Source organism: Schistocerca cancellata, chromosome 9 (assembly GCF_023864275.1).
Source record: "Schistocerca cancellata isolate TAMUIC-IGC-003103 chromosome 9, iqSchCanc2.1, whole genome shotgun sequence".
Taxonomy (NCBI): Eukaryota; Metazoa; Arthropoda; class Insecta; order Orthoptera; family Acrididae; genus Schistocerca; species Schistocerca cancellata.
Genome location: NC_064634.1, coordinates 7,762,812 through 7,785,293, shown reverse-complemented (window position 1 = coordinate 7,785,293; position 22,482 = coordinate 7,762,812). Strand labels below are relative to the sequence as shown.

The window sequence follows — 22,482 nt, the reverse complement described above, 5'->3', positions numbered from 1 at the left end:
GCTTGTAGTGCACTAAGCGAGTCTAAACAGACAAGAAACCCTGTACGATGATGGTTGGTTGGCTGGTTTAAAGGCGGGAGAAGGGACCAAACTACGAGGTCATTGGCCCCTTGTTTCTAATAAAACAATGCCACAAGTGAGAGAACAAAACGGACAAAATATATGACACAAAATGGAAAGAAAGGAAAAGCCACAAGAACGAAGGGAAGGCAACAAACACTAAAAGGAACGAAAGAAGACAAGAAAGCAACAGAGAGATGCAAGAAACAGAAGAGAGTGAAACAAGCAGATTACAGTGGCTTTGAATCAAGACTGCACCACTTCTCATCTTTGATAGTGCTGTCACTTCTCCAAACTTATCCTCAGAGTGTTCAATGAAAACCTGAGGCTTCGTAGGTAGAAAGGAGTCTGCCATCAATTCTGCTACAGACTAAACACCGAGGCGAATATGGCTATCTCCATTCTGTAGCCCTAATTTCCTCCCATGGTGTAGCGAGGGAGGGAAACGATTTAAGGTCATACCTGTCAGTATTGTATTTTATCTTGCCCTTCTTAGAGACTGCTGGTGCTGTACGGTCACCAGGAAGTGATGACTTAGTCTGCTTCATTGTGGGTCATCCACCCTGATGCCACCCACTCCAATCAGGGACTCTCCCCACGGGCACCACCCAGCCACAGCAAAGGCCAACTGGCATGATGGCCATTGCCGGGAGTCCTGATGCCCCAGGAAGACAGGCATCTACTCCTTGGCATTCGTGGGTAGTTTACAGCTTAAGAATCAGCAGTGTGATCCCTGTGTTGTCAGGAGGCTACCACCAAATGGGTACATGATGGCCCCAGCACAACGGACTGGCTACCATGCTGGATATTGGGTGCAGAAAAATCCAATACTGTCCAGGGGACGAAGGAGGACAAGATACAATGGAAGAAGATGACATACCCCGAAAAGTGTCCTCGCCCAAATAGTTGAATCGCAGGCAGAAATGCAAAGCCATGACAAGAGATTCGAGAGATCGAATCTTAAGGGCTCTATGGATAACTTGTGCACCACCTAAGGCATCCTTCCCCATATGGACCGCACTTCTGTAGAATTTGGAAAGTGGTAGGTCAAACCATAGAATGGGACCACAACTCGTAGGGCTGAAAAATGTGGGACTCCTTTTAGAAACCTCTTATGACAGGCAGGAATTCCTCGGGTCTATTCTAACCCCAGACCCGCAAGGGGAATCATACGGAGCTACAAAAAATGATTTGTTGTGTTCAAAGCTCTATATTTGCCAAAATATTACATGTACAAATACAAATGATACATTAACAAAACCAACAAAACTCACCTGCCTTGCATTCAGCACTCTAAAGACGTTCTGGGAGTGTCCCCTCTGATAACACAACACACTTCCAAGCAGTAGTCAAGTTCACTCCATGCCTTGCATTTCTTCTTCTTCTTCTTCTTCTTCTTCTTCTTCCGTGTCCGGATGCACCAATTATATCTTCCCTTCCCAGTAATTAGCAACGTAGATTGCTTTGTCATTGACTTTCAAAATATCATCTTTAGTGCATGTTATAGACATATCTGGGCAGATCAGTAGGTGGTCCAAGTCCTGTATTGCTCCGCATTCACACCTGTCGCCATCACGGTAACCCCATTTAAATAGGTTTGATTTGCACCCAGTTACTCCAGCGCGCAGCCGGTTTAATGACCTCCAAGTTGTAAAAGGTAGTTGAAATCCTGCAGATCCCTCCTCAAGTAGTTCCATTGTGGAGTGTGGCACCATTTCTTCCCAAAGAGATAGCCGCCTTGCGGCGGCCTTGGTGGCGAGCTCTTCAGTAGTTTCAATGAAACTCCTGCGGGATTTCAGCTGGACACGTTGTTTTCGGTGCATATGCATCGGGTGTCAAGGATCATTCTTTTGTTTTGATCTTTCGATCTCGGCGGCTACTTGTCTGCGGATAGTGGGTGGTGCTATGCCTATGATGGGGTAAATGATGTCTGTGGGAGTTGGTTTGAGGCATCCTGTGGCAATACGTACAGTTTCGTTTACGGCGACGTCAACTTGCTTAGTGTGAGCAGAGTTCCTCCAAACTGGTGCCGCATATTCCGCTGCTGAGATACTCAGCACCAGACCCGTGGTGCGCAAGACATGTGGTTGAGCTCCCCACGATGAACCTGTTAGCTTCCGCAGTATGTTGTTCCTGGCATAGACCTTTTTTTTAGTGTTGTGACAGTGCTGCTTAAAAGTAAGTGCTCTGTCCAATGTTACTCCCAGGTATTTTGGGCTGTTTGTATGTTTCAGCTCTTCCCCTTGCCACATGACTTGGAGTTTCCGTTTAGCTTGTTTGTTCCTAAGATGGAAGGCGGATACTTGAGATTTACTAGGGTTTGGTTTGAGATTATTGCTGTCGTAATAGGTAGCAAGTTCTGTTAAGGCTCCTGTGAGATTCTCCTCCACTTATTCAAAGGTTTTATCCTGTGTGGCCACTGCTGCATCATCAGCATATATGAACATTCGTGTCTGGCGGCTGATGGGAAGATCATTGGTATAGATGTTAAGTAATATTGGAGCCAAGACATATCAATGCATCAATGGTCATCATACAGTCTCCGACTCATTGTCAGTGCTGTTCTAGTGTTCTTGGGAATGGGGATTTAATGTACCCCCAAAGGAAAAAGTCACAATGTCTTTGGCCAGGTGAGGTGGGAGGGCCAAGGTAACAAGCCCCATCATCTTAACCACCACACCCATTTCCAGTGACTAGGAAGTTCGTTACTTAGGTACCAACGAACATCGATGCTCCAATGGGAAAGTGCCCTGTCTTGGTTGGTGAAATTCTCGGAATCAAACATCAGTTGCGGAACATATCAAAGTAATAGTTACCCATCACAATCTTCTTGCACAAAAACAGCCCATGCAGCTTCATCTGTGGCACTGCATAGATAACATTAAAATTTGGTAAATCTCTTTCAAGCAATTGCACAATAATTTTCAGTGCCCCACACTCTCATTTTGTGGTAATCAACCCTTCCAGAGGTATGGCAGCTTCCTTCGTCGCTGAATATCAGATGCAACGTGAAATTTTATCCTCGAGTGCTTTCTGCACTATAATGCCTAATTGAAGGTGCTAATCATAATCTTCTGGTTTCAATTTTCGCACGAGCTGCAGATGAGGTCCACCAGTAGTTTTTGGATGTAAAAAAGGGGGTAAAAGTGTCAAATAAGAATAAATGGTTTCTTTAACATTTGATCTAATATCTGTCAAAATCGGCATGCTTTCTGTTTACTTTATTAGGCAACTGTTAGTGACAGAACATGCAGAAAATGGTTTCAACACTTCAAGTACAGTGATTTTGATGTCTTAAGACTGGTGCGGTGGTTGAAGACAGGTTTTCGAAGCAATGGAAACAATTGCATGCAACTGTTATCAAAAATAAGTAATGTGTTTATGCCAAATACTAATGGACAATTGGCCATAATACAGTGGCAGATATGGAATGGTGATTTTGCAGCATGACGAAGCTTGAACCCACGTCGCAAAACATGTAAAAACATTTGGAGATGTTGAAACGGGAAGTCTCTCACTATCATATTCTCTAGACACTGCCCCCTCCGGTTAACAACTTTTTCAATCAATGGCACGTGGTCTGGCTGACAAGCATTTCTGGTAATATGAACAAGTTTAAAATTGGACTGATTCATGGGTCTCCACAAAAAATGTTCCACCGCAGAATTCATATGTTGTCCAAAAGATGGGAAAAGCAATGGCCAAAGATGGCCATTACTCAATCATAATTTTTTTTTATTTTTTTATAGTAAAGCCTCAAACATCAAGAAAAAATGATGGATGCAAAGTTGTAGACCTAATACCTGTTCTTTTTTCCTTCGCTGTAAAATGGACATATCGAACGTCAGCATACTGTGCAGATGTTGATAATAAATGCATGACTCTGGATGTGGTTTGGCTACTATTTACTTAAAACCACAGAAGTTGTGAAGTTTACAAACTTTCTTTCATTGTTGATTAATATATTATGTACAAAATCATGTACTGAAAGTAAGATAAGAAAAAAAGAAAGCATGTACTTGCATTGGAAACTACATTGGAGTAATTAACAATTAATTCTTTGATTTTCTGCTAATAAATGCTGTTAATGGAGCTTCTTTTATCTACTCTAAGACTGGAGAGCATCTGCATCTTGCTTCTGATTCTGAAATACTTCCTTGACCTGAAGAACACCTTTGAAATGGCCTAGGCAAGTCTTGCTTCTTGGAAGTCTTTCTTCTGCAAGGCAAACTGAAGCCTTTCATTAGCTTCAGAACTCAGCTCATTAGCTGTGCTAAGTTGCACCTGTTCCTGCTGTTTTTTCCGTTTAAGGGGACGAGGTGTGCGAATTTCCCACGATTAATCATACTAACGTTGGTATACTTTTCTCAAAAACTATTATTTCAAATCAAACCGTTTTGAAACATGCGCAAGTTGCCATTTTTCTTCAAATTTTATTACTTATGTGACAGTAGCATTGATATCACAGCAGGAATATCCAAAAAGGTACGAGACATAAAAATTTACTTTTTTTAAATATCTAAAATTTGTCAAACCATTTATTTGACTGACACAATTCTAGTGCATTTTAATGAAAGTGAAGTAATTAATCTATGTATCATGTTTCATTGACATAGATGTATTAATTTCAGACAAAATTGTACCTAAAGCTAAAAATTTCATACTTTCAGGAAAATGAACTTTTAAAGTTTGTGACCCAATCTTTTCAAACTACCTTTACCGTTAAAACTCATCAAGTCCATAACTGCCATCGTTGCAGATTTCTGTATCCCTCAGCTTACATTTGGAAGTCCTGTTTTGAATTCTGGCCTCTTACCATTTTAGGGCACTTTTCTCATCCTCTTATACCAACAGCTGGTCAATTGGCAGAACCGCTTTCTTCACATTCATCCAGGGTCCTATGCCAATATCATTGGAAACATTCAGCCTGCTGGCTTACCCATCACTGTAAACACTGCACCCCTAACACTAGTTTTTGGGTGTTTGATGTCGAATACAGTTTTATGCAAGTGTTCCCCCACATATTTTTTTAAACTTTTGTTGGCTTGAGTTCTCCCATGGATGCATACAGCAAGCAAGTTTTTGCGAGTGAAGTATCTATAGATAGGTTTTATAACATCTGCTGTTGAATTTGGGAAGATGGTTGTGTCTATATTCATCATAAGTTACACTAGCTCACTGATATTTACACCACAACTTGGGGCCCTTTGGACAGAGAGAATGACAGGGGTTCTGTTACCCTTAAAGGTAGTTCTACTGTTAAACTTTCTTATTCTGCCCCTACTTACGATCCCCACATATAAAATGTACCTGCAAACTCAATAAGATTACTTCCTAAAATTAAGTGCTATTTCAAGTCACTATGACTAAAACGAAAACAAAATCCTACACTCACTATGTAGCAGGAGCAGGATGACGAACATGCAAAGCAGAAGTCAAAGAATACACAGGTAAAAGATACAGATAGTCTGCTGCAACTGGGATAAACACAGGTCAATTGACAGCAGACATAAAGGATGTGTTGTTTATAAAATGTTCTTTCCTTCCTATTACTATGGAACATACATAGAAAAATCATACACTTTCTGATTTGAAGGACTGGGGTGTAAAAAAATAAATAAATACATAAATAAATAAATAAATCAGTATTTATACAGATTTTAACGTCCTGACTCCCTTAAGTATTTCTTCACATGAGCAAATCTCCTTTTTATCCAGTGCAAGTTTTTGTTGACTGTCTTATTCCTGAGCTTTTTTTTTTTTTTTAATCTGCATATTTTTGGTTTTCCTCTTCTGCTGTCCTCTGTATTTCTTGTATGCACACTGCACCAAAGTAAACAGCTGTTTGTCAAACACATTAATTGCACTGACAGCTTTTTTTTGAGGGTGAAACATAGTCCTCAGTCAGATAACTTCATTGAGCTGAACAATCCCTATCAACATTGGCATTCCTGTGAGACAGGGCTAGAGCTGCTTTCAGCAAGTTATTTGTCTGAGGATATTTCAGTTCTTCTGCCATACATTTCATACTGGTGAATTGGTTCCAATAACTGTGAACTGAAGTATGTATTATACTTTAACTTACAATGTTTCCGACTAGCTACTGAAACCACCAAGATTGCAGAAAAGGTAACTTGTGTCAAGAAAGAATAGACTAAACGAAAAGGATTATTACAGGTGACTAAAGTGACCTGTTGGTAGCACTGCAGACAATGCAGTTTGAAGTGTAACTGCAGTCACACAATCTACACAATTTGCTGTGGTATTCCAAGCTTGTGACTTGCATGGACCATTGATGATACGCCCACCGCATGCACACAAAACTTCTGCCGCCCTCTCCACCTTTGCATCAGACACACTTGGTTAACTGGTACTTTTCTGTTTAGAGACACAAGATATGTCCCTAAATTGTGAACACCAATATACGATCTGTTTACATGGTACAGTAGAGTCCCGTTAATCCAAACTAACTGGGAGCGGGCCTTGTTTCGATTACTGATTTGTTCGGATTAGCCGGAATTACGGTGAGGAGTTTCTAGAATGAAGTATGCCAAGCAGATAAGTAGGCACACCGTGGTAACAAATGGGAACAAGTGTGGGAAAAATGGCTCACTGTCACTCCCTGACCTTGTTGTTGTGCATTGTTGAGACATCTGTAATGTCTTAGTGCGCTGCCAGTAGGCTCACAAAGTGCTTGGCTATGTTAGTTATTGATCACTGGCATGCGCAACAGTTGTATTCTTTCAGGTGTACTGGTGTACGTATTTTCATCATGAGTAAACGGAAACTTACAACGTTAACTCTCAAAGAAAAATTGAATGCTTTGAAACGGACAGACAATGGTGAGAATGTACCTAAAGCGGCTACAGAACTGGGTGTTGGTAAAGCAACCATTTGTGATTGGAAAAAGAACCGAGCGAACCTTTAACACTCCTGACAACATATTCGGGAAAAACACTCTAAATTCAGCAGACTTTGAAACAGTCCCAGCACAACAAAGTGTATGAAGCTTTCTTCCTTTGGTTTACACAGGAAAGAGAAAGGGGAACTCCTTTGCATGGAGCACCGGTTCAGGAGAAGTTTGTTTACCTGAACATGTTAATGAATGGTGATGAGTCTTTTAGTTCAAATACGGGTTGACTGGACAGATTCAAATGTCATGGAATCTGTCAGCTAACAATTACTGGAGAGACGTTATCTTCTGACCGTGATACAAAGAAGGAATACTTGGGTGAGTTTGAAAAAATGATAAAAGAGGGAAAGTATTCTCCCCAAAAATTTATAACGCTGATGAGACTGGCCTTAATTTTAGGGAATTAGGGCGGGGAGGGGGGGGGGGTCTGGAATCAAAAGCAGAAGACCATGCTCCAGGTTTTAAAATGTGCACAAAACTCGTTTGACTTTATTAGTGTGCAGCAATGCTGCTGGTAATCACAAGCTGCCTTTACTGTTGATCAGCAAATCTGTTAGGCCCAGATCTTTTGAAAATTGCAACATGAAGTCCCTGCCCGTATATTATCGCAACCAGCAAAAGGCATGGATGGATGGATGGTACGCTGTTTGAAGAATGGTTTCAAGGTCAGTTTGTTCACTCTGTTTAATGGTTTTATAAGGAAAATCATTTGATTGATAACGCGCCATCTCACCCCAGCACTGAGGAATTATGCGATGGAGAATTTGTGATGAAGTTTTTGCCGCCGAATTTTACACCACTTCTACAGCCGATGGACCAGGGTGTACTGCAAACATTAAAACTGATTTCCAGAAATTTTTTGAAGGATGTTGATCCAAGATAATACATTCCTTTAGTGGACAAAATAAAGACCAATGTGAAGGACGATGTTTATTGTGCCACTGAGGCATGTCAGAATGTTTCAGGAAATACTCTGAGAAAATCGTGGAGAAAACTGAGGACATCTCTTGAATTTCAGGACAACCTAGTTGAAAATGAAGAGGAAAATCTAGTATATATGATACAGACAATGCCTGGATTTAAAGAAGCTAGTGAAGGAGGCGTACATGACTGGATGGCAGCTGATGGGGCATGTGTGGAGACCCTTACTGACACCGATTTCGTTGCTGCTGTGACTAAAGACCAGGAAGAAGTGGATTGCTATGAGTGACAATGAGCCTGAAAGGAACACAGTGACACAGCAGAAGCCCTTGACCTCGCGCTATATTATTTGGAGCAACAGCCCACTGCTAAACCTGCTTATTTGTTTATGAGACAATGGCACAACTATGCATCATATAATGCTCTGTCTTCATTATGCCAAAAAATAATGAGTTTTGTCATCTAAAAAGTAGGGATAAAATTCCTGCTGTATTTTAGCAAATTTGACAACTTTTCTTTCGTTGTTACACATTGTTTAAACTTAATGTTTTCTTGCCAATTTTTCTAATACATGTTTACTGTACTGTGTAAATTAAAATAGTTTGTACGTGCAGCAGTTTACCGCACAGTTTTCCATACTTAGACCAACATGATCTTATTAACCGAACATTCGGATTACTGGGGTTCGGATTAGCAGGACTGCTGTATTTCTTTACCGTAATTCCTTCTGATTGCATGCTGTAGTGCTGTAACAGGTAAACATCTCGCATAATCCAGGACACAAATACTCTTTACTTGATTTGTTGCTATTTTACATAAAACACTGCACCCTTAAAGCAACTGGTTGGCACAGTGCGAACACCTGGAGTTTACTGTTCAATTCGTGCATCAGTCATTTGTACAAGTAATATCTTGGAAACTATAGAAGTTTGAAAATGAATGGATCATTTATAGCAGCTATGTATTTTATGTTCTAGATGAGAGTCACTTCCTCCTACACAAGAAAACTAAGTAAGTAGGGCACATTGTCAAACAGCTTCAGATGCGCAAAATGAGGTGGCTTAAATCGTAAATCTCTCTGCAGTGGCTGACGAGATCAACATTTGTAATGCACCCATTTGGCTTAGTCGGTTTCTTCTCGCGGGGCTTCACTGTTCCTACCTTGTGTCATAGTCAATGACAACGTAAGTACGATCCTGAACCTAAAAGTACTCTTTACCGCCATGTAAGCTAAGCCCTTTCCAAAATGAGTTTCAATGTGATCACAGCAAGAGACGACACAGATAACTTTTTGCTTTTATCTATAACACTGAGTTTCACTTTATGGTTAGTGTGCTTGTGTACTTGTTCTTTAATATTAAGAGCTACTCTGAAGTTATTAGTTAACTGATTACATTGAAATCAAACATGAAATTATTGATGGAACAAAATAAATTACTTTTCAAAAATATTTTTTTTTTCCCAGCACAATCACACACAACTTCAACAAAAAATTACTAGTTCGGTTCTGTCTCTAATGAACTCTTCTGTATTTCATTTATAATGTATATTAACATTTAAAACAGTGAGTGTACAGATACATTGTGAATTTACTGATCAGATCATCATCTCTAAATACACTCTTAGAACAGAATGGTATTTATCTTAACCTTCTTTAAACTGTTTTCAAGTTTTGTCATTGTCAGCAGCACCTCTTGTTGTGTGCCTTCCAAAACATCACCTAGCCGCAATGCCCAAGAATGAGCGACACTGCTACAGCGGATGGGGCACTATTTCCACTATGTTGCACCGCTGTCCTGTGCTCATACTTCCCCCACCATATAAGGATGTCTCAAATCGAAGTGCACATAGTGAGAAGTTACCTATTTAAACACTACATAAACAATGGTTTTACATAAATACCATTCCTCATCTTGAGAGGCAGGAAGGTAACATATCATTCTGAATGAAGAACATATCACACTACATGTGACAGCACTGAGTGAGGAAAGCGCATTTGTTCCCCACGCATTGTCACTCTCCCCATAGCCGTCCCTGTGTGTAAAATTTCCGTAAGCAGCACTCCTTTCTTCTACACCCTGCTCCCCCCCTAGAACTCTTTCAGGATGCTTCAATCAAACTATACTTACAGCGATTTGCACAATATTTATGGCAGCATGTTGTAAGTAAGATGTTTTGATACCTAGACGCTCCTCGCTAGTATCCAGTAACAATGTGTACATCCTCCTTATGACCTGAAGATGGCAGATGATGACAAAAAATAATTTCTAACTGAAATTATACAGTATGTAAGCCTGACAGAAAATAAACTTTTTACTCATACGTCCAGTATGGCCTAAAAGTTGTTCTTTCTAAAATTAATGAGTTAAAACTTGGAACTTTCTGTAAGTAGACAGGGTAAGAAAGACACAAATCTTTTCCACACAATAAGTAGGAAGGGATCCTTACGTTTGCAGTTACGCGAACCAATGCCCAAATGAAATGATACAAAATATTTGGAAGCAGCCGTTAGGAAAAACAACGTGTAAACTGCACCTGTTTTTACTACAATGTGATACTAATGGTGACAAATCATTTCTTCAGAAATATAGCTGTTCAGAAAATGAGAAATATAACCATTCAGAAAAATCACTGCATGTGTAACATGCTTTAAAACTTCAAAAGAATTGGCTATTCTTTACTGAACCTTTGTATTTGCTATCTGTGAGGGTTTAATATAGCCACGTGAAAACTATAATATTTTGATTAACCATTACTTTGAGCAAAAAATGAGCTCAAATAAATAAATAACAGTTTAAAAGCATGATGAATTTTTGTACTAATATTTTTATTGTGTTTAATTGATAATTTTCTTTACAATACGCAAAAATTATGTATCTTTTCTTTACGAAAAGTTTATAAACTTGATAATTTTTTTGAAGTTCAAAAGTGTTTCCAATGAATTAGTTCGTATAATAGACATAGTTTCTCATATATATTGATACATATCGAAGTAGGAAAAGTTAAACTTTCTGCGTGTATTTCAAACGTTTTCATAGAACACTGTAAGCAACTGAGTTTATTACATTTCACACACTTGTACACCACAATTCTGTTTAGTGTGTAGGGACAGTAACAACGGCTTTTTTTTTTCTCTTTTCTAACTTATCACTTCTTTCTCTTTTTGTTGGATCACCATCTCATTACTTCCCACCCAAAATATTTGAAATAGTTTTCCTAAGTTCATCCAAAGTTGAAGATCTTGGGCCTTACCCGTATATGTCTTCTGACTACACTCATTACTAAGCTCTTCATGAAAAATCTTGACAGTACACACTTTTGTAAATACATAACATTAGCATTTGTGTGTCTTGCATATTAGAAATGCAAATCTTGTCAGAGGCACTTTGTGTCTAAAGGATCTATGCCACATTTCATGGCATTATAGAAATTAATAATGTCTTGTTTGTTTCTTTTTCATTGGTATACACACAGTGCTGCATTGAAGAAAGCATTATAATTGCCATAGATTTTTTTAGTAAAAGACAATAGTGTAAGATCTTCACTGAAACTAAAAATACTGGGGCCCACTTCTTGTTTGTGGTTGGGAAGAAACCCTTTTTGAACTTATCTTTTGTTGGATTTTAGAGCTCCAACATACGTCAACTGTTTTTCAGCAGCTCCTCACACAATTCAATGGAGGAAAACCGATGTATACTGTGATATTCCTGTTTGTTCCGTATACACATTTGGAAAGACAAATCACAGACTGAGTTGGCTTTTGGAACTTTTTCTCTTCTTCTGATAGTGTTGTTCTATCACTACCTTTCACCACAAACATAAGCATTATATAAATGTGATGATTGTCCATCTGTGAGATACACAACCTTTATACCATTTTTAGCAGGTTAACTGGGCCTAAATCTTCTGAATCAGTACCTGCCTCTAAATGGGATTAGGCTCCCATCAACACAAGCGTAAGTTCCAATGGAGTATACCTTTGACAATTAGAAATAAAGATGTTGAAAATGTTGGACACAGCTGCTGCAGGATCATTTTTCCCTTGTTTGTGAGTAGATGCATCATCAAACCTGAGAGCCACCAAAACTTCACACTGTTTTAGAGACGTGGCTGCACGAAAAATGGGACTTCCAGTACAGTCATTTGCAGAAAGTTATTCAAATTTTTCACGTCCAAAACTGAAAATGGAATACAGAACCACCAAACTAATCAAAGCCTCAATTTAAATTTTGTCTCTATCTTTATAACTGGATGAAGGAGGACTAATTTATTCCTTACGACACAGTTCTGAGCTGATAGGTACCGCACCCTCATCCAAAATCTCAGTGTTTAAAAACAAATGTCCTATTTCTTATGGGTCTGGATTGACAGAGCCTAACAATGACTACAATCCAACTTGTATTATATTTTTATGTGGTGTCTTAATGTCACAAACTGGTGCTGTGTAACTCTAGTGAAACAGTTCATCTTGCCATGGGAAGCTATGCCAGTTTCAGTGTCATTGTTTCCCCTATTCTGAACAACACTAAACATGAAGCTGAAGTTGACCTACATGTTATCTCCACTTCCTTAAAAATGAAACCCTACTGTCCTGAAAGTGTACTGCTGATTGCTATTTTCTGCCTCATATTATCTTCACTTCATTCTTCTTTGCTGAAGTTTGACACACCAAATCACTGTACCATTCTTTTCCCAACTAAGAATATTTTTTAATTAAGCAGCTTGTTACTTTGCAACATTTACTTCACCAGACTGAACAATTCTTACTGTAGTTATTCACACTAAACACACGTAATTATGATATCCTCTCACACACCACCAACCTTAGAGCTGCTGCAAATCCAGCCACTGTCGTGCTTCCTACCATCAATGAAGGCCAAACAACACCAATCATGTGAATATACAAACCTCTCTTCTCTCCCCCCCCCCCCTTCCAGTGCCATTAAATGAGCCTGTGGCGTGTTGTGTACTAGTCAGCAATATCACTGCCAGATAAGGATCATTCCAGAATCAGAGTAAATCTTTCACATTCTGACTTGTTTGTTCCCCATCCATGTTCAGAATTATTAGCATTCTCATCCTTTTCACCTGTTAAGATATTTCTTCTTCTTTTTGCAGTCATCCTAAAGCTGTGACCACATCCCACATCTCTGCCGTTAAATGCCTCAACTCGCCATTCTTCCTCATCCTCTTCTCTCCATCAGTTCTAGCATACCACTTAGCCACACTTTCCGTGTTGTTCTCCTTCCAGAATGTTGCTATAAAATACTCTCTTGGACCATCTGTCTTCATCCATAAGCACAAACCAAACTACCTGTCTTTCTTCCGCTTTATCTGTAATACTATGATGAGACTGTCCTCTCTCTTATTTCCTTATTTCATACGTGGTCAAGTTAGGGAATCCTACAGGCTCTTCTCACGTGGTCAATTTCTGAAGTTCTAAGTATCTATCTATAAAGATGGTAATATTTACAACTGGCATATGTGGCATAGTGGCAGAGGAAGCAAATGAGTGTTAATTTCCAGGGGCCCATCTGGACTCAAGCCTCCAGTGGATTAGCCACATTAATGCTGTATGTAAAAAAGTCAGCAATGGGCTGTATCTTCTTAGCCAACTGTCCAAAATGGTGTCCACCCACACGCTTAAAACTGTGTATTATGGGGCAATCTATCCCCATCTTAGCTACTGTATAGAAATACGGGGTTGTGCTGCAGACATTCAGCTTAACAGAGTAATATTGCTACAAAAAGAGGGTTAAGGATTATACATGGACTAGGCTGTAAAGACTCTTGCCATTATGTTTTCAGACAACACAAGTACTTCACCATATACTCTTTGTATCTTTATAAATTAATTACTTTTTTTGTCTCACAGAAAACTGAAGTAACTAGATGTAGTGATATACATGACCACAACACCAGGTCCAAAGAGAATTACTACCCACAAAGAATAAGATTAAAAATGACTGACCAGAGCCCATATACTAACGGACTCATATGGTATAATAAACTGCCAGAGTCCGCGAAAAACAGCAATAAAAAACAATTCAAATCAAAACTAAGAGTCTATTCCCTCAATGAATTTTAAATGGTTAAGTTTAAGAGCTGTAAAACAACATATAAAAAATAATTGGCTGTATTAATAAGTGTAAGATGTAAGGTATTTTGACAAGCATCAATTTATTCCTTAATTACTACCTGTAAGGTTAAGATATAAATGTATTTTATGTTTGTAACTGTACTTGACCTTTGTAAAAGCCATCATATTGATGTCGCCATGCAAAAAAACCTAAATAAATAAAAAATTAATAAAATTTCTTTCTGTGAGATTTCAGCACTCATTCCCATAGTTTGTTATCAGTTCAACAACAATGGATTTGTATAAATGAATTTTAACCTTTACATTTGTTTTTGATGATCAAAATACAGGGTTTACTTTTTGGATAACCACACTTCCCTGCCTTATCTGTTGTTGGACATCTCTGTCACATCTTCAAACACAACAGGATGCTACCCAGGTACTTAAACACACTGCACACTTTAATAAGGTGTCTGCATGTCCAGATTACTTCCCTCTTCTCCACTACACATATTCGATTTTCTCAAAATTAATTTTCAAACCCCAGTTTCTGTATTCTTGCAACAACTTCCTACACATATCAAATACATCCTCTTCATCGTTTGCTGCAACAACCTGATCGTAACCATAGAAAAACATATACAGACACTGGTGCCCTATTTCAACCCCCCTGCCCAAGCACTTTCTACGCCACTGGTCCAGTGCCTTCTGCAGATACATCTTAACCTTTCTATTGGGAATGGGTTTAGATGACCCAGTTTGTTTACTAAAATTAACATAAAACCATGATTAATATTTATACTCTTAACTGGACCTTAGATAAATCTTCAGACATGTAATAATTTATGTTGTCCTGAATCTTTATATCAAAATGTAAAACAATTTGGGAGACATGCTTTGACACACCGTGTATAGGTCTTTTAGACCCAATCAGAAACCGTCATTTGAATTCCAACAAACTTTTTTTAAATTAATGTTGTTGTTGTCTACAATGGTTCACAGGCATTTCACATTATTGTAAGAATAGGTAACAACTACATCACTAATATGATTTTGTGCGGGCGCCCATGCGGCAGTTAGCCGCAAGACTTAGTTTTCTGTTAGTATCACAAATAGCGTTACGTTGCGTCCACGTCCAAATACGTATTTGTTATTCTTAACAGGTGTCTCCACTTACTACATTTGCACGATTCATCCTTTCAGCAGTTTGGTCACTATTGTTGTTTGAAACGTGAGTGTTGTGTTTGTGGCACATTTGCCACTATGCGCCTTGTAATGTAAGTATTATCTATACTTGCGTTTTTCTTTTGCCTCAAGGCAATCTTGCTTTTATATTAGTATAAAGTAAATATTCAAATTTAATCAAAGTTCCCATATGCAATTTTTATTACTTTTTACAACCTTGGATATTGATTTGCTAGAATACATTACTTTTATAAAAACGTGTTTCATTAGCTCATAAAAGCGTGGAAATGGAGAAAAAGAAGGCATTTGACAGGCACAATCTAATTGTACGTCCTGAAGACTGAGAAAGTATTGTGAGAGTTGTCAGAAGAAGAATTACAAGAATTGTCAGAAAAACGTGAATCCGAGTCAGAAGAGGAAGTTATAGAAGAAGAAAACCACAGCAGTGACTCCGAACAATCAACAGAGGAAACAGATGACCACCTGATTGAAGAGGGGAGACAACAAACAGATAATTACATAGGAAAAGATAAAGAAACTATTTGGATGAGTGAACCGCTTCCTCCTCCTCCTAAAACCAAAGCCAAGAACATCCTAAAAGGTCCAAAAGCAAGTGCTGAAATTACAGAAAAAGAAATTGATGCATTTTACCTGTTTATTACCGATGGGATGAGTGACAACATTGTGGAAAATTCAAACAGATAAATCGATAATAGTAAAAGAGCTGAAGTTCAAGATTCAAGAGAACGAGACTGCAGACACGTCACAAAACCAGAGAGAAAGGCTCTTTTAGGTGCATTATATCCAACAGGTATAAAGAAAGGAGGACACACAAATTGCTGTGAACTGTGGGATGCAGATGGTACAGCAATGATTATTTTACGAGCTCTCTTCAGCTATAAGCTCTTTAGCTTTCTGCTTCGAGCTCAGGTTTGATGACCTGGATACCTGGAATGAAAGAATGACAAACTAGCACCTATTCGGGACTTCCATCAAAAGTTTGTCAACAACTGCCTTGATAACTACAATGTCAGCGAGTTTGTCACTATTGACAAGATGTGTGCATCCTTTCAGAGGATGCTGCGGATTTGTACAGTATATCCCTAATAAGCCTGCAAAATATGGGATCAAGATTTATGCCTTGTATGCTGCAACAACATTTTAAACCATGAACTTTGAAATTTACTGTGGCAAGCAGATGCCAAGACCCTATCTGAAGTCTAACAAGCCTGATGAAGTTGTGCAAAGATTAGTGACACCAACTGAGAAAACAAACAGAAATCTTATGACTGACAATTGCTACAGTTGCTATCTGGCTGCAAATCTACTGGGCAAAGGTTTGACTTTCTTGGGAACTATAGAAAAAAATAAGAAGGAAATACCTCAAGAATTCCAAACAAATAAAACCTGAGAAATCCAGCCATGTCTCTTCGGTATTCAAGGTGATTTTTGTATGATCTCGAATGTTCCTAAAAAGAACAAAGCTGTGATTTTTTTATTGACAATGCACAGCACAAATGAAATAGATCAAGAGACTAAAAAATTGAGAGTGAATTTGGACTACACTGCTACCAAAGGAGCAGAAACTGTAGATCACATGTGCTCATACTACAGTACTTCCAGAATAACGTGACGATGGCCACTTGCACTTTCCTACAGACATCTAGATATTGCTGGGATAAATGCAAACATTGTTTTCAAATTCAGCAATCCTGATAACAAAGAAAGAAGACGAAATTTATTTGAAACATCTTACTGTGGGCCTGATGAAAGAATATCTGAATCAACGTACATTACTTGACACGCTTCCCAAGGATATTCATACCTTCATGACAGTAAAGGCATGAAGAAGAGAAGACCAAGGAGCCAACAAAACCTGGAATTTGTTATGTATGTGGCAGGCATAAGAACAACAGAACCAAAGTAGCACATATGAAATGCAAGAAAAATGTATGCATAGTGTCATAGGTATAAAATCTGTGCCATGTGAAAGTGAGCTGCAGATGGAAGTTGACTAATTTATTCTCAATCATAAACAGGAGTGGGAATTTATGAATGCTACAATTCATAATGTGCTCCATTGTTACTTTCTTTTCATGTGGATCAGTGCAATTAAATGATATAATTAAAAGAACCATGAAGGTAATAAAGAAGTGTTTATTTTTTATAGAGCCATGTAATGTTGTGTTTTCTCCAATACAATTTAACTGGCAATTATATAAAGATTATTTTTCCTTAGGTTACAAATGTAATACTAACTGCTGTGTAAAAGCCGCAACACACCCTTTCATGGAAGTATGAAAGGCATACCCACTGAAGGGTTAACGAAATTTTATTTGAAATTAATGTTGTTATTGTCTACAATGTTTCGGAGGCATTTCACATTGTTGTAACAATAGGTACAAGTATAACAACTACATCATTAATATGATTTTGTGCATCAATTTTCTAAGTGATGATCAGTTAGAAAGGCTTTTGAATGAGTCACATGATGAAATGATAAGAGGATCCTGTCAATGATCCTGATTTTCTTGCTGATTCAAGTGAGAAGAGTGATGTGATGCAAGGAGATGAGGGGGAGTATCTTCTACAGAAACTAATGTAGTTGGAGATGTATACATTTCACATAATGATCTACAAATCCTCCAGCAGAGTCAAAAGCAAGGTGAGCAGAATAAATATAACTATTTTATGGGGATATATTATTACGTCATATCACGGTCTAGTTACTAGTGCACAGGGCTGTCATGGTTGAGCTCCCAGGTTCAAAACTCGGTCCAGCCATAGATGATTGATTGGGTGCAGTTGCCAATTGTCTAGAAAGGTGAAAACGTCTATCATTCCTTGGGGTTTCATGGCGTATATCTTTACTTTTTACTCGTTGTCAGGTTTAGGTTTTATTGTATGTCTTTGTAATTTACTTTATTGTATAATATTTAATTATAGTTTAGTTTATTTTCCTTTATTTTACTTTTTTAATTTTAGGGCTGCAAACAATCTTCATCCTGCTCCAGAACCTACGCGGTTTGCTCTTCAACGGATTGACGAAACAAAAATACCATTTTCACTTTTCATAACTGAAGAGACGTTGTTAATGATTTTGAATGAAACCAACAGAGAAACGATATGCGTATCACCAGTCATATATGAGACTTTCACTCATATTACAAGTCATGAACTGAAGGCTTGTTTGGGACTTCTTATATTATATCATATCAAATACATGAAGAGTGTATGTGTCAAAATTTCTACCTTTACTGAAAAGAATGTATGTTAAACTTTCAAATGTCATTTATCAAAATGACAAATATTTTCATTCTCTGTTGTTTTGTTATGATGTTACAGACCTATCTAAACGAGGGTATTTGTGAAAATCTCTCTGTTCACAATAGGCTACTATCAGACATGATTAACATATCTGCAACTTCCTGGCAGATTAAAACTGTATGCCGGACAGATTCTCCAACTCGGGACCTTTGCCTTTTGCAGGCAAGTGCTCTACCAACGACTGACAATCCGTCCTGCAGGTGAGGACCTGTCAAGTTTGGAAGGTAGGACCTGAGGTACTGGTGGCAGTAAAGCTGTGAGGACAGATTGTAAGTTCTGCTTTGATTGCTCATTGAGGCCAACACTCGCCCACAAAAGGCAATAGTATGGAGTTTGAGGCTCCGTCCAGTACATAATTTTAATCTGCCAGGAAGTTTCATTTTAGCACACACTCTACTGCAGAGTGAAAATTTCATTCTGGACACACAAGCACTTCTCAGCTTGCATTGCTTCTATAATTTGGAAATCGTGAAATATGAACATTTTTAACTTATTGCAAGCACCAACTACGTGTTTTGAAAAGATGAATGGTCATAGGCTGTTTAATGTCTTCAGAAATGACAACGTGAAAACTCTACTGTCCACAATGAGATCTATGCCGTAACTACTTGAACAACGAAACCCCTTGCTAATAATGAAAGAAATTCAAATTTTTTATTCATTATAAAATATTTGCTCTAAAATTCCCACAGTCAATATTCTAAAAATTGCATGGGATATTATTTGAACATTCTACTTGTGGAAGGTACAGTCATAGTACGCAATTTTTTTCTGTGCACTCTGTGATAAATTTTTAAGTTGCACTCAAAAGTCAAAGGATATGACAAAATATTTTAATATTTGCTCAGTAAATATAGTGCACAATCAGTATTTGCGAGTCAAAATAACTATATTTTACAGTATTACAAGTGAGTGGGAAAGCAATTTTTTTTAATATTAGAAATAAAAAAGTCATGTGAGCTTTATGCATTTTACTCTGTTATTTTTCAGATTTTTCTCTCTTCTCTCTTGATTTTACTGATTTATGACATTCTTTGAATTGGACTTCCCTATAAAGATTCCACATGTGAAAAACACGGCAAAGAATCTGAAAACTTACTAGACAATGAACTAGTTGTCCACAATCTTTTTACCTTTCGAGTGTACATTTCAACAAAAAATCTACAGGAAGAGAAAGAGACTGCTGCAATCAGTACCACACAGCTGAAAAGATTTGACTTTTTCCCAGCTGCTCCTCACTGAACCTGTGTCACGAGGCTGAATTTGCATGTGGACAAGGATAATCCAACAAGAGCAGCACATTTAAGAAATGCAAAGTGCACACTGAAAAATTGACGACTGCCATTTGAAAGCATCTGCCGAACCATGAGGTCTGTAAAGCAGACCTAAGTTCCTGAAAGAGACTAGCTGTTTGTCTTGCCCACCACTTATTGTCATACACACAACAGTATAGTGATTCCTGCAGAATGGATGTGTTGATAAAGTTTCTTGAGAACCAAGATATTTCTGCAGTAACTCAGCCAGATTTCCAACTGTAAACAGCTTTCAAACTTTTTTTTATAAACACCATCTTCATGTGTGTGTTCCCAAAATACATCCATCTCATTCCCAGCCAATGAATGCCAACGATCCTTTCCCTATTGTATTCCCTCACTGACAATATATATCCCACAAAAAGTTCTAACCACACATGAAGCTCTTATGCAGGATGTTTCACATGCAAGTTCAGACACACTTATAACAGAAGAGGTGAAAGCAGCACTGCCACATGTGTATTTTATGTTAAGAGATGGAACGTTAAAAGCAAAAGAATTTTGAAAAACTAACAATTTACACAGAAAAATCATTCCTCAGTGCAATTGTTCCAACTACTAACTGTAACCAAATAATACACTCTGTAAGCCTCAAATTTTGTGATTGAGACTTTTGAGTAAACTCATACAAACATGACTTTTTTAACTATTTACTAAAATATTTATGTAAGAGATAGCCACAGCATATGAAACATTAGCAACTCCAGGTAGGAACATCAATAATGTAGGAAAAGCTAGGTTGCTACTTACTGTAAAGAAGACACGTTAAGTTGCAGACAGGCATTACTAAAAAGACACATTCATACAGCTTTTGGCCACATGCCCAGTATTCCAGCCCATCTGAGAGAGCTAGTGGTCTTATGTGCACGAGGTGTATGTTTCTCTTATGCTGATAAAGGCTGTGGCCAAAAGCTTTGTGTAGCAATCTATCTTTTCCTACATTGCAGAACATAGAGCTAACATTCTTAATAGTTCAGCTGTATGCGGTAATATAACAGGAACGTCCACAATCCCGCAATCTGTGGCTTTCCAAATTGAATAAAAATTACATTATAAACATTCTAAAATTTTTGATTTTCTTCTTCAATTTCGCAGTTAAAAGAAAGCCCATAAGTACGTGACACCAGAGCTTGTACATACGCAGAGGGAGCTTTAAATCAAAGAGTCTACCCTCTCTCCAGCACTTTTGGTTTACTAGTTAATTAAGGCCTACACAAAACATATTTTACACGCCTCTAGCACACTTGAAAAGTCAAGAGAGCTTGCAAATTCTTATTTTGAAAGAAATAATTCGCACTAGCTGTAGAATACTTTTATTAATAGTCGCGACCTCTTTCACGTTACTATGAGACGCATCCTCAGCTCATAAAGATTCTTATTAATAGATCATCGCCGTAAAGAATCACCTCAGGATGACTACTCTACTGTCGTGAAACCGGTCGTGACTTTTAATAAAAGTATTCTGCAGCCAATGCAGATTATTTCTTTGAAAATGATGAAGTTTGGCTACGGCTGACCACAATTTTAAATAACATGAAAATTCTTATTACTTAAAACGTATCATACAGAAGTCGAATACATTTTCCCCTGTGAAACTCATGATTAACTGACATGCAGTGTATGATTTGGGATGAAATCGCCCTACTGTTCTGCTGAATAGTTTTAAGAATTAATGAACAAAAGAATGAATAAATAAACTTTATGAAACTACTGCCTAGTTATTTCAAGCCTTCTCACGTCAAGGAATTGGTACATGTGATGCACAATTCTAATTCTTTTGCTATTTACCATTGCAGGTAAAATATGAAGGAAATCTCATTCTTTCATTACTTTGCAATTTCGCGACAGTATATACTAAGCTAACTGCACATGGTCAATGATGTTGGACCACCTTTGAAATCTCGGCTGCGGCGACAGACTGATCTGTAGTGTAGCCGGGCGTCTAAGTCAGTTTGCTAGATTATAGTCTGGCTACAAGTTGGCAAAAGCTGGCCACATTGGCTAGAGTGCCAAATAAAGGATAAGTGGTCATAAGTCTGGCCCGTAGCTTATTCTACTATTTACCGTCGCCCCATATTGAAACGTATTTTTTCGCCATAAAACCTAAAGCTACAAGATAGATTCGGAATACGTATATCAGATAATGGTCAAGTCTTCTATAGGTATCTGTACACTACACCATTTACTTCTTCGAACCCAACCGCTAAACACCAAAAAACTTCCCTTCCACATTGCAGTTTGAAAAGGAACTACTAACCGGCAACCATTCACAGAATTACATAATATATTATGAGAAAAATAAATACGCACCACCATACATACAACTGTAGCACAAAGGTCAAAACAATTCCATTGTTTACATTACCTAGGATCTTCGAATTCCACAAACGCGAACGGCGGTCCTCTTCTATTCTTCAAGTCCACGAAAGTTACCTTCCCGAATTTATAAAACAAATCCTGAATATCTTTAGTACGGATGTCCGGTGGAAGATTACCCACATAAATTCGACATTCATTTCTACCGTAAGACATATCAGATTTCTCTGTATCTCCCTCCACTGTGAATATTAATAACACAATCTAAAATCCACGCGACCAAAACACTAAAATGGCGTTAAATGGCGGCCAAGTTCTCCGGCGCCAAATTGATTGTTACAACGGCTTGTTGCCAACTGTTGCAAAAT

The 22,482-nt window shown here is 38.1% G+C and overlaps 1 protein-coding gene across 1 annotated transcript in view; it reads right to left on the bottom strand.

The window, feature by feature from the left end:
- Positions 1–22,463, bottom strand: part of LOC126100131 (serine/arginine-rich splicing factor 1A) — a 79,496-nt gene extending 57,033 nt beyond the window's left edge. Inside the window, exon 1 of the mRNA XM_049910665.1 lies at positions 22,164–22,463. Coding sequence (XP_049766622.1) covers positions 22,164–22,330 — 167 coding nt within the window. The 5' untranslated portion in view covers positions 22,331–22,463. The remainder of the gene's footprint in view (positions 1–22,163) is intronic.
- Positions 22,464–22,482: the final 19 nt, after the last annotated feature.